General features: G+C 46.9%; 1 protein-coding gene across 1 annotated transcript in view; it reads right to left on the reverse strand.

Moving 5' to 3' along the window:
• The window catches only part of FGD4 (FYVE, RhoGEF and PH domain containing 4), a 172,926-nt gene extending 161,419 nt beyond the window's left edge, over positions 1-11,507 (reverse strand). The window contains exon 1 of the mRNA XM_067536055.1: positions 11,157-11,507. Coding sequence (XP_067392156.1) covers positions 11,157-11,334 — 178 coding nt within the window. The 5' untranslated portion in view covers positions 11,335-11,507. The remainder of the gene's footprint in view (positions 1-11,156) is intronic.
• Positions 11,508-12,800: the final 1,293 nt, after the last annotated feature.

A 12,800-nucleotide genomic window follows, 5' to 3' on the forward strand; every position in this document is an offset into this window, starting at 1 on the left:
CAGATCTGATTATGTTTTAGCTCCTTCTCCTCCTCAGGCTGTTTTGCAACATTTTACATGAACATCCATGACACACTTAGCAGTAATTCTTAGTATACACACACCATTTTATTGCCCTGCCCCCACTCTGCAGTTCTTGCCTCCAATCAGAGACATCAGACAAACTGCTTTGAAGCTCATTTAAAGTCTGGTCTTTTTATGCCTGATTTTGAGAACTATTGTTCCATTGTCAGTTTCTGTCGACTCTCCTTCATTTGCTTGTATCTGCTCAGCTCCCACTCCCCTCCCCCCCCCAGGAGCCGCTTAGCTATTGTTTGTAGGTTTCTCCCCAGAACAACAGATATCACCTCCTTCTAAACTACACTGATTTGTTTTGTTATTACCTCTACCCCACCCCTTGCCCCATTTGTCTGTTTTGTCTGTCTGTTGCATCCGAAATCCCCTAGACCGTATACATTCCGGAGCAGAGACTGTCTTTTTTGCAGTTTGGCTGTACAAAACCTAGCACAATGGGGCCCTGCTCCTTGGTCGGGGTTCCTAGCATGAAAGTCCCATTGTGATAGGTATTCTACCGTAACTTCGCAGCAGTTATGCTATCAAAGCCACCTTCCGTTTAAAATGCCACTTCCTCTGATAGGGCATGCCTGTGTGGAAAGTTAGTGAGTAGCAATCTGAGGTGTCCATCTATAGCACTCTAACCTGTTGTGCACTAACTGGCTGTGTGGTCCCTGCTACTATGCACTAAAAGTTCCGCTGCACACTTGGACGTACGGTTTGCTGCATAGTAGCAGGGTTCACACAGCCAATTAATATGAGGCATGCTACAGCGCTGTAGATTTACATCCTGGTTTGTCACACACTAACTCTCCATATAGACAAGCCCACAAACAGACAGCATTTGCTTATAGCCAGTTCAAGAGTTCAACATTAACAGTTTCTTTGAATATATTCCGCTTACTCGCATGTTACTTCCACTTCCCTAGGACTACTGACAAAATGTAACTTTACAAATGCCTATTTTGAACAGTAGTCCAGTCTTCAGATGTCAAAAGTATGCAGATTTGTACATAAACATCTATCTAAGTTCAAGCACTTAACAGCTACAAATATGGTCAAGAGGAATCCCCAGTTATGTGCCCTTTGGAGACAAAGGTTTATTTCTGTATTTTAAAAGGGAAGAAGGGACCATTTATGACATACTGGAAGACCATAGACTTCCACCATTGGGAATATGGCCATACTTCAGTGGGTGACATTTTCCTTCATGAAAAAGAGTCTTAACTGCAAAATTTCTAATTGATAATTTGATGCGAATATTAGACTACAGTGGTTCCCAATCTTTTGGGCTCAAGGGTCACAGATATTTTTAAAACCTTGAAGGGCCACCAGTCTCCGCCAGCTGCCTCCCTCCCCACCCCTGCAGCCAGACAGAAGGAGTTCAGTGAGGTGGCTGCCTCCCTCCTCGTGATCTCCCATCCCCCTGGCTGCACCAGGGAAAACACACCCTTCCTGTAGCCCCATGGGCTCTGCCTGGGTCCCTGGGAAGTGGCTCCCCTCTTCAGCTTTGCCCTCCTGGCGTGCTCCCTTCTACAGCCAGAGGGAGGGAAGCCCTAATCTCCCATCCCCTTGACTTCAGCAAGGAGCCTGCACTGGTCTTTTACCCCACGGCAACATGCTTTGTCTGGGTTCTTAGGCAGCGGCTTCCTACGCAGCCAGTGGAGGGGTGCAGTGGGCCACCTTTGGCCCACAGGTCACGGGTTGTGAACCACTCTTATACTACCAATCGTTCAGATTTTCTACCATTTTTAAATGTTGTGTGGTACCTAGAGCTCTAGATAAACTGAAACAAGCAGAACAAAAATGCTTTCTGAGCATGTTCCTTTCCCCCCCCCCCCCAAATCATACACTTTTTTTGGGGGGGGGGGGGGGGGGGGCGCCAAGAATCAACTTTCCCATGTTGCCTGCACATTGGATTAATTAGAAGGGTTAGTATTTTACATGCATGAGCCAGTTTCAACACTGTATGCATGCAGCTAATCCAGGAACTACTACTACCATTGCCTCTTCATTTCCTGCCTTCTACCATACATGTTAACGGTAGTGGCTAAATGAGCATGTTTTTATTATTTTGTCATGTTTGGATGCAAACCTACTTCATGTAGTTACTAACCAGTCCTTGATTTATTGGCAATGACTTCATTAAGGGCTAAATCCTTTTTCTCCTAGAAGTTGGTGTTATGGGCTTGATAAGAGGAATTTCTGGGTGAAATTCTACAGCCTGTGTTAAGCAGTAGGTCAGATTAAATTATCATAATGAACACTACTAGCCTTTTAAAAAACAAAAAACCTATCAATGGGTGTTTTGCTGTTAGCTTTTGATCACTTAGTCCTAAATGCTGAAAAACAAAAACAAACAAGAAACAAATATGCACATTCAATGTTTGAAAAAAGTCATCTGTACCAAATATACCAATGACAGACTATGTATCAAATTCAGTCCAGGTGTGACTCCACTGGAGGCAATGTTTTCAAGGAAAGTTGCATGCCTGTATGGCTGAAAGAACCATTAAGATTTAAGATAGCAAATTCTGCATTTTTGATATTTTCACATAACTCTCAGTTGCTTCAATGGGAGGTATACATACAAATATATATCTGCAGGCAGAATTTAGTCCATGGTAATAATAAACTGCCAAATAATGGCAGACAGGAAATTGTATAGCCAACACATATTTCCAACCTGGTTTCCATAAAAACAATTGTTTGTACATTCCTCACATTTTTTAAAAAGGGAAAAAAATACTTCGAAGAGAACTTCCTCTATGCTCCCCACTTTGTTTCCTGCTATTACACCTGTCAGAATTTGTTGGACAACTCACATATTACCAAAAAAAAAAAAAAAAAAAAATCCTGCACAACCAGGGAAGTCCAAGACATGACAAGCTTTAGGTCAGAATGGCCTTCACTGTGCCTAGATACTGTAATTGCGGTCTGCATTAACAAATGCTTTTTTGGTTTTCCCTAAACACATCGTATAACAATCAAATATTCCATCACTACTGTCTAATCAACCACAATGTGGTGGGTGACTCACACCCAAGAGCAAGGAGAGCGGATGCCCACAGGTAATTATTCATTTCCAGAGGCAGAAAAGAGAATCAGGGCACTGTTTATTTTGTTCCGAGCTCTCGGCTCCATTAGATTCACTGTTTAAACACAGACATCTTTTAAAGCACTGCACAGCCTATTGCGGGAGACTCCTTTATTTCATCTCCCGCAAAGAGAAGCAAATAAAACAGAAAACCCCCACAAAGTACTATTTGAATAGTTCCATGAAACCACATCCCTTTGATGAGCCAAGGTACAGCAGCAGTGGAGGGAAATCACAATATTTTCTGCTCGACTTTGCAGATACCTTGCCGCAGCAACACTGTGTGGAATACAAATCACCTCAGTTCTCTGAAAGAGCAGGACAGTGATATAATACGATACTGCAGTATCTAACGCTGCCAACAAGTAAGAGCCTGGCAGACAACCATATACCATGGGGAGGTGAATGGGGCAGAGGTGATCCAGTCATTTTTACTCAGAGGAAGAGAACCAAGATAAGCACATGCTATGCCTAATTGGGCCCCCCTCCCAATTAAATTAAATTAAAACCAGACCTTTTAAAAAACAAAACCTCACCCATTCAATTTTTAGAGGAAAGAGTTCACATTTATGAGTGACAGAAAAAAAAGCCATGTATTACTTTGACAGTAAATGATCACTGGTCTATGTGCTTTGAGCAACGTCTTCACTGCAGACTAGTAACTCAGGTTATCTACAGCCAAATTAATCCTCTCAAATTAGCCTACCTTGATTGAGAATTGCCACACTGCAGTATTACTCTCACCCTGCCCAGGGCTGGACTACACCACAGAGTTTTGTCGACAAAAGTCAGCTTTTGGCAACAAAACAGTGCTGGTGTACACACTGCAATGCTCCCCCTCTGACAAAACTCTCCCGCTTTGGCAACCACCTCGATGAGTGGCCTTCAGCTTTTTGCAGGAAAGTTTAAGCGACAAAGCGTCAGTGTAGACGTAACTGGGCTCCTGGAGCTATCTCACAATGCCCACCCTGACCCGTCTGCTCACTGGTTTAAACTCTGCGGCATTGCCCTACATTCCAGCTACACAGGCTTGCGCTCCTTCCCCCTTCAAAGCCCCAGGAAGCTTGGACATTGCTCAGCGTGGAGAGCTCACACAGCTACTGCCTAGCTGAGCATGCTAGCTCCTGGCAACAAAGCCAGGACTGCAGGGATGGGGTGGGTCATTCTCCTGGGTCTGTTGGGAGAAGTCCGAGGAAATCAATCCTGCTCACCTATGATAGGCATGCAGGCAGTGCAGGCTGCTGCTGGGGGAAGAAGGGGGAGTAGGGTGACCAGATGTCCTGATTTTATAGGGACAATGTCGATATTCAGGGCTTTTTCTTATATAGGTGCCTATTACCCCCCCATTTCCGGTCATGATTTTTCACACTTGCTATCTGGTCACCGGGGGGGGAGGGGGAGGGGAAGAGTCCTGATGTGCTGTGCGGAGTCCGGGAGGGAGGTGGGGTGTCCCCCTCCTCCCGCCGGTGTACAGGTTTCTGCTGAGCTAGGGTGGGGGAACAGGGTGACACCATCTGTCAGTGCACCAGCTTCTGCCTCAGAATTGGTTGCTTCCAGCTGCTGTCTGAACTTAAAGAGACAGTGTGCAGACACACTTACTGTCCCCCAACACTCTGCCTGTTTCTCACTCCCTGTCTCTCACTCTTCCCCCCCCCACACACACACTTACTTCTGTGGGCTTCTTGTGTTTGTGTTCAGCAGTGGCAGTTTGGCTGCCAGGGCAGTTGAAAAGCGGCTGTTAATCTAGTAGGATGCCCGTGGAAGGATGGGATTCAGAGACATTCATCGTGTGATGCTGTGCCTGCCCCAGGAGGCATCGCAAACCCTTCCCAAGGCACCCTGCCTGCAGTTGCACAGGGGGACAGCTACCCACAGTGCACTGCTCCCTGCGTCCATGCAAGAGCTGGTAGGGTGAACGCACTCCGCTGACACAAGTGAGGACATGCAACAGCGGTTTAATTACAGCAGTGGCCATACACCGGCATAACTTGTGTCGACAACACTCTGTAGTGTAGACAAGGCTTTAGAAGCGGACAGTAATGCCAATTCGAGCTACAGCCTATATCCTCTGATAGGCCAGCCAATTCAAATCAAAAGCACCGCCACACTTCAGTTAAGGGTTTGTATGTGGGGTCGGGATTCAACTCAGGGGCAACACTAGAGTCCTGGCTCAAGTTAACTCTGCAGTGAAGACATGCCCTTAGTTATGCTCTTCATAAACCTGTGATTAACCAGATATCTATAGCAAAACCTCTATTCTACAGACCAGGGTGTCTTAACACGTAGGTCACAACGCAAAATTAGGTCCCCAGAACATGTCTAAGGGTCATGTGGTAGCTCCCACAGCTCCAGTCCTGTAGGGATGGCTGGGCGTAGCTCCCTGGTCTGGGTGTTGAGACCCATGGTGCCTCTCAGGTTTGGGCTAGCCACCCTCCCTCATGATGACAGGGAGCCAGCTGGGCCAAATTTGAGTGAGTGACGCTACAAACCCACATACCAGGTTGCAATTAGGGATGTAAAAATTAGTTTAATTAATAATCCGTTTAAATGTTCTATTTTTAGAATGTTTAAACAGTTAAACATGTGGAGGAGGCGGGGAGAGACGTGCTGGGCTTGGCTCCTCACTGCCAAGCCAGAGCTGCCTAGCTGCAGCTCCCCCCGCCGTGTGTGCAGAGCCATAGCTGGGCTGCTCTTGCTCCCAGGGAGCTGAGCCAATCCCCATGTACTGGACTCTGCACCCGCCCACTTCCCGGTTCACAAATAGAGCAAGAGCTGCCCAACTGCTCTCCCTCAGCAGGAGCCGAGCTCACCTGTGGCACCCCTCCCCCCCCCCCAGTTTAAACGGTAACCAGCTGTTTAAAACATTTAAACAGCTGATGAACATCCCTAGTTGCAACACCCAGAGCAGGGAGTCAAGACCAGCCAGCTGCGTGGGACCGGAACCCCCGGAGCTGCCACTGCAGGGTGAGTGTGGGGCAGACTCTGCAAACACCCTCTAAGGCTTTCCACGGTGCTGAGAGCAGGACTCAACCCCTCACCATCACCACCCAGGATCTATTTACTTGGTCCTGACAGGCCATCAACCTTTACAAATGGATCCTGAGCTCCAGAAGACCATCTCCAGCTGGAAGCCCTGCAATTTTGCAGCAACCACTTTAAAGTCTCTCCTAAATTTCCGGCATAATTTTGTTCAGCTTTTAATTTAATGTCAATTTCTAACAGGCGAATCCTTTTTACTGGTCCTTTGGATAGTCACTTAAGCCAGGTTTCACTTTAGTTTTAATATAATCAGATTGGCATTGAGCGTATCACTGAGAGTTACCGTGGCTTCGTTAGTAGTAGCACATTTGTCTAGAAGCTGGAAAGTCTTGTATTAAAAACCCACATCTGGATTTCAGCTTACACCAAAGGCTGATGTGCAATACAATCCTGAAGCTGGGGGGGAGGGGAGAGGCTTTGACTATTAAAAGCGCTGTTTTTCACACAGTACACTGAACTGGCCAATCTATGAATTTACCCATCTATGTACATTAGAGATTCTATGGTAGGTCTCCCAAAGACTAGATATAACCTATGACGTTCCCTACATGAACAGGTGTTGATGTCCAGGACTGTGCAAAAACTGTTGAGTGCACAGTGGATACTCCAGTTTCTCAGCCTCCTCACTAACCATGCACAATTTACTAGTTTATGAAGAGCTTTTGTATATAAAAGTCTAGAATCTACTCTAATCTAATCTCTAATCTATGTTCAATGCACATAGTACCTGGGGAAGTGCAATTAGGTTGGAGGCTTCTTCAAGGTCCAGCTAGCATTTTACGAAGTGAAATAGAACCTGGCCAAGATCTGGCACCCTTCCTATCATGCCAACACCCAGCTTTAAAACACATTATGTTGTGCCTAAAGGCTAAAGTATATGTTTACAGAACAAGAGCAAGCCTGAGTCACAGTTGTTCCTTGGGCAAGATTAAAGGAGAAAATTTCCCAAGTGATAACGAAAATAAATCAGACTGGTTGGCCATGTAGTTGGTGTGGTCTTGTGATACAGGCACAGAGAGACCAGAATTCATTTAAGGACTTACACTGGAAGATAGGTTAAATAGACATACCCAAGGCAATAGAGAAAGTTAAGGCCTTTCTGTCTCTGTTTCCAGTACCTGTAAATGAAGATGTACTCAATACAAGGATGTTTGTTGGGTGGACTGTGTTTGGAAAGTGATCTGAATAGGAAGTTCTATATATGTTTGATGCTTTATTATTCTCTCCAACTTTTGATATCGTTCTTGCTCAAGTAAGAGTTAGCCCCTGCTCACTATTCAGTTTCTGCATGTACTCAGTCCTGCAGTGAACAATGTATTGTGACTGCAACACAGTATCACAACAGAAAAGGTGTAATAAATTCAGCATAACAGCGTCACTGGTAGGGTGCAGAATGAGGCTGTAGCATGTTAAAGTAGCAGTTGTATGGTTCCTTACACCTGCAATCCCCTTTCTGACCTCATTCACCTTGTCTCTGCCCTCTTCTGCTTCAAATTGCCCCCTATAAAAACTTGCTTCTAACACAAGGCCTCTCCCCCTTGAAACATTGCAATAAGTGAAAAAAAGACCCACAGAACTAGAAGAGGAATGCTGATCACCATCACTTAGTCACATACTTTTCTTGATTCCCATCCCCCCACCATCTCTTGACTTCTCAATGTCTATTTGGAGGGTAGCTTATCTGGGTAGGGACCTTACTACTTGTCTGTAAAGTGCTTACCACACTTTGGCCAATATAGATGTAACATACAGCCCTTTTAAACATAATTTCTTGTGACGGTCAATGATTATGGGGATGTTTAAGAAGAAAGTGTTTAAGTACGATACTGCAGCGTATAAGAATCCAGCAGTTTTCCTTTAAATAGTTTGTGAGCCCTCTAGTGGCCCTCATGGTCCTTTATGTTTCAGAAGCCATCAGAATCCTGTCAGAGCAGCTGTGCGTACAAGGCCTTGCATGTATATAGCTAATCAACATGATTACCGTGTTCATGTGTTTCGTTCATATGATGTATGTTGTGTAAGGTGGTGAGGATGAGATGCTAATCCAAGAGTGCAGCAAGAAAGAGGTTAACTGGATAGGCCTAGTGAAAGTGCAAAGGAAACTGCAGCCTTCAACCACCACTGGGACTGTGAGTTAGCTGTTCATTTGTAAGAAAAAAGGGCTACTACGCAAGTTCTGTTCACTATATATATATATGTGAAAATCCCCCTCCCACTACGGAAGCCCTATGCAAAGTTCTTCAAGTAAATGGAAAGAGGAAGATTAAAGGCTTAAAAAAATGTACAAATCCAAACCCAAGCAGGATTTTCCTCATCACTGTGCTTCATTTTAGTATTCAAAAAACACATCATTAACAACAAACTGCCTGTCTGCTCTCATCTAGGTATGCTATTTCAGTTAAGTGTATGTGTCTTATTTGCAGATGCAGAAGATACTGGGCCAAGATCCCTTCTTTCTTTTGGCACGTAGCCAGTGCCAAAAACGCGACAAAAAATTCTGCTGAGCTTTTACTCTGAAGCCTCATCTACCTACATAGTTTTGTATTGGTCTTCTCTGGTGAAAAAAATATCCTTCTCTGGTAGCCGTAGCAAGAGTACTAGTATATCCTATATCAACCTGCTCATAAACAGCTTCTTAAAATTCCAGTGCAGTCAGTCACAGTCACTGATCAGGAGTTTCATAAAAAGTGTGTGTGTATGAGGTTCACGTGTGCAGACAAATCAGAGTTGACAGCTTCCCTTTAACACTACGCATTAAGTTTAGGGAGTGGCAACGGGCATTTCAAGCCTTACTTTGTGTCAAGCAGCAATTTAACAGAGTTTGTTGCTTATCCACAACAGGTGGGTTTCTTCTTTCCTTATAAGGAGTAGTGCTCTGAGGAGTGAAACTTAGTAAAAAGTATCACCAAGGAGTCCCATGTTTATTGCTTCTACAATTTCCATATTACATGTGCTCAATTTACAAGAAAAAAAGATTTTTCTAACTTGCAAGCCCAGAACATTGGCTCTTGAAGCCCAGACCCAAGTTGTCTTCCTTCTACCTGCCCCCCATTCTTCCTTCCCCTCCAAATCACCACTAGTAATAAAAGTTCTACAGGCTTAATTAAGTGACACCTGTGTAAACTGTTCCCCCCCTTAACTGCACAGGTGTGACTGATGGAAATTTAATAAATAAGTCTATTCAGGAGGCATGAGATGAAACAGAATCCCAGGATCATTTTCTTACAGTTTTGTTGGCTCTGCAGCGCTAACAAAGAAACCAATAAAGTGTCACTAAAGTCAGAGACAACACTGAATGCACACATGGAGCATATCTGCATAATATGATGGTGCTATTTCTCCATAGTCTTTTCTCAGTTCCAAACCAGACACTTTTGCACAGACTCACAAACCCTGACCTGCCAAATCTCACACCCTGGAAATTGAAGAGGCACAGACAATCAATTTTGAACTTCAAAAATTAGTTCTTGTAGAAAGCAGCTCTTTAAAAAAAAAAACAAAAAAAAAAAAAACACCGAAGACATATTTTTGTTGGGTTTTTTTACCCCAGAAGAGACCAAATTATTTTAAAAGCAAACAAACATCCATCCATGTGCTGTGTTTAAGCCCAAACAGTTGAGCTATGTGCTAATGAATGACACCTTGAGAGAGAAAATACCACCTGTTTTCATTGCCCAAACAGAGAAAAACAATACCAAAATAGAGTGAAAAGTTAACACCCTGCAGTGTTAGCTCTGACAGGATAGAAACATTTAAAGATATTATTGTATTCTGTTATTATTGACCGGACAGTGGCCCAAAATCCAGCTTCACTAAGAGGGATTGATTAGCCACTGTAATGTCAGAGTCATTTTGAAGTCTTACCATCTAATGAAGGTTTTTGCTTGTGTTTCAATTTTTATTGGTTATTTGTATTACCCTAGCCCTTTCACACTCTAGTCTTGAATCCCATTGTGCAAGGCACTGTACAAACAGAATAAAAAGCTGGTACCTGCCCCAAACTGCTTGCAATCAATGAGACATTCCAAACCTGAGAAAGACAAGGTGGGTGATGGAATATCTTTTATTGGGCTCACTGCTGTTTGGTGAGAGAGAGAAGCTCTGGAGCCACACAGATTTGTGTGGCTCGAAAGCGTTTCTCTCTCACCTACAGAAGCTGGTCCAGTAAATTCACAGTGGTTCTCAACCAGACTTATGCATACCCCGGGGGTACACAAAGGTCTTCCAGGGGGGTACATCAACTCATCTAGATATTTGCCTAGTTTTACAGTAGGCTACATAAAAACACCAGTGAAGTCAGTACAAACTAAAATTGCATAGACAATGACTTGTTTATACTGCTCTAGATGTTATACACTGAAATGCAAGTACAATATTTATATTCCAATGATTTATTTTATAATCATATGGTAAAAATGAAAAAGCAAGCAATTTTTCAGTCACAGTGTGCGGTGACACTTCTGTATTTTATGTCTGATATTGTTAGCAAGTAGTTTTTAAGTGAGATCAAACTTGGGGTACACAAGAGGAATCAGACTCCTGAAAGGGGGACCAGTAGGCTGGAAAGGTTGAGAACCACCGCAGTGGAGGATTGTACCTCATTCCCCTGGTCTCTCTAATACCATGGGACCCACAGGGCTTCAGCTAGGCACCGAACTCCAGTCAAGGAGCCATCCCAACCCCCAGAGAGCCCATGGGAGTGAGCTACGGATCTTCTCCTGGCCCAGCTTCTGCAGGCGAGAGAGACCCCAGCTTTGTAGCCAGAGCGCGCTCCGGCCTGCTGGCCAGTTCTGGGGAAGCGGGTCTCTCTCACCAACAGCAGTTGGCCCAGTGGAAGATCTTACCTCACCCGCCCTGCCTCTCTCGGATCCCGGGACCCCCGCACTGCAACTCCAGCCCTGGTTGGGTGCGGGCTGCAGGAGACGCCGGGCAGGAGGGAGCAAAGGGGAGGCAGGCGGGTTGTTACCTGCTGTTTCCATACGAGCCTCCTCTCTGCGCGGCGGGCAGGCAAGGTAGGACCTGCCGCCTCCTCCTCCTCCTCCTTCTCCGGGGACGGCAAAGACCAGGGCCGAGCTGTGCAGGGTCGGGCTGGATTTCCTGCGGATCGCCATCCGCCTGAAGTTGGTGCTCTCCGCTCCGCTCATCCTGCCGGGAGCGGCAGCAGGCAGCCCGCACTTGCCCGCGAGCTCGCACTTGCCCGCGCTCGGGCCGGCGCAGGGGGCCGGGGTGGCGCGAGACGCCGCTCCCAGCTGCGGTTCTGCAACCCTGGCGCGCGCGGCGGGCGGGCGCGCGGGCTCGAAAGAAGCCAGCGGCGCAGGTGAGTCTCTGCAGCCCGCGCGCGCGCCCCTGGGGAGGGGGAGGAGGGGAGCCGCGCGCCCTCTCCCTGCACTGCTGCGGCGCCCCTGCTAGCTTAGCGCCGCGCCGCGCGGGCCTGGTAGCTCCCCTTCCCTCACCTGCCAGGTGAGTCCTGCCGACGCCCGGCGCCCTCCCCCTGGCGGGCGGCCCGCTTCCACCCACGCAGCACTATGGAAACTCTGCAACTCCTCCCCCGCCTCGGCAGCCGCCTTGGGCTCTCCTGTAGCTGCTCCCCTTGTCCCCTGCTCCGTCCTACAGACAGACAGACACACACACACGCCCTCGTCGGACCCTGCCGCCCCGCCCACAACTTTTAGATGCGCTCGGGCAACTTCCCCTCCCTCAGCACCTGCCTTGAACTCTCCCCAGCCCAGCCCCCTCCTCCGGCACCAGCTCTTCTGCAGCGCTACCTGTCTGCCCCCCCCCGCACGCAGCACACGCCCTGGCCCGGGAGCACCTTTGATCCTGCAGCTAGTAAACACCACTCCGCTCGGTTTGCAGCCCGCGCTGTTCTCCAAACCTCCCCTCCACTAGTGCAGCGAGAGACCGAAAAAACGCCGCTTGCCCCCTTCCTCCCAGCTGGCACTCGGCAAACTTCCCAGCCGCAGGACAGAGAAGCAGCGGCACGTGCATGGATAGGCTCGGCTTCCGCGCCTTCGGATTTATGTTCTGCTTCGCGGACTTGCCCGGTCCTTTCTGTGCTGACGCGATGGTTTAGAGAGGACAGAATTAGCCTGCGTTAACCCGCATGTCCCTACACGCCAGCGCTCACTGACTTACGAAACTCTCAGCCCGAGTGAAACCTGCCTGATGTGGGTATGCATAAACCAGAGCCTACGAAATCCAGACACCTGGCGAGAACAGAGCGAGAGCCGTGTATGGGCGGGCGAGCTCAAGAAATCGATCAGCAGTTTGTACCAGCAAAGCGCTTAGGCAGCATGGACGGGGCAATGGAGAAGCTCTCCCATACCCAAAGATACCAGTCCCCCTCCCACCTTTGCATCCCCGAACCGATCCTCTTCACCCTGCAGACTCGGCTTTCCCCACAAACTGCCCCCCATTGCTACGTATATCTGATGCCTTTGGCAATGGCAGGATGCCCACTTCCTCAAAGATTTCTCTGTGTCTTTATTGGAAATGGCCCTCACTTTGTCAAGTGCCAAGGAAAGACGCTGACCATGGGAGCTGATCACCCCACCACATCTTTTTTATATACTTATTTATTTATAATTTTTTATTAAATTTGTTCAAATAC

The sequence above is a fragment of the Emydura macquarii genome, unplaced genomic scaffold (genome assembly GCF_026122565.2).
Source record: "Emydura macquarii macquarii isolate MOO-44397 ecotype Brisbane River unplaced genomic scaffold, CSIRO-AGI_Emac_v2 contig_3530, whole genome shotgun sequence".
In the NCBI taxonomy this organism is placed as follows: Eukaryota; Metazoa; Chordata; order Testudines; family Chelidae; genus Emydura; species Emydura macquarii.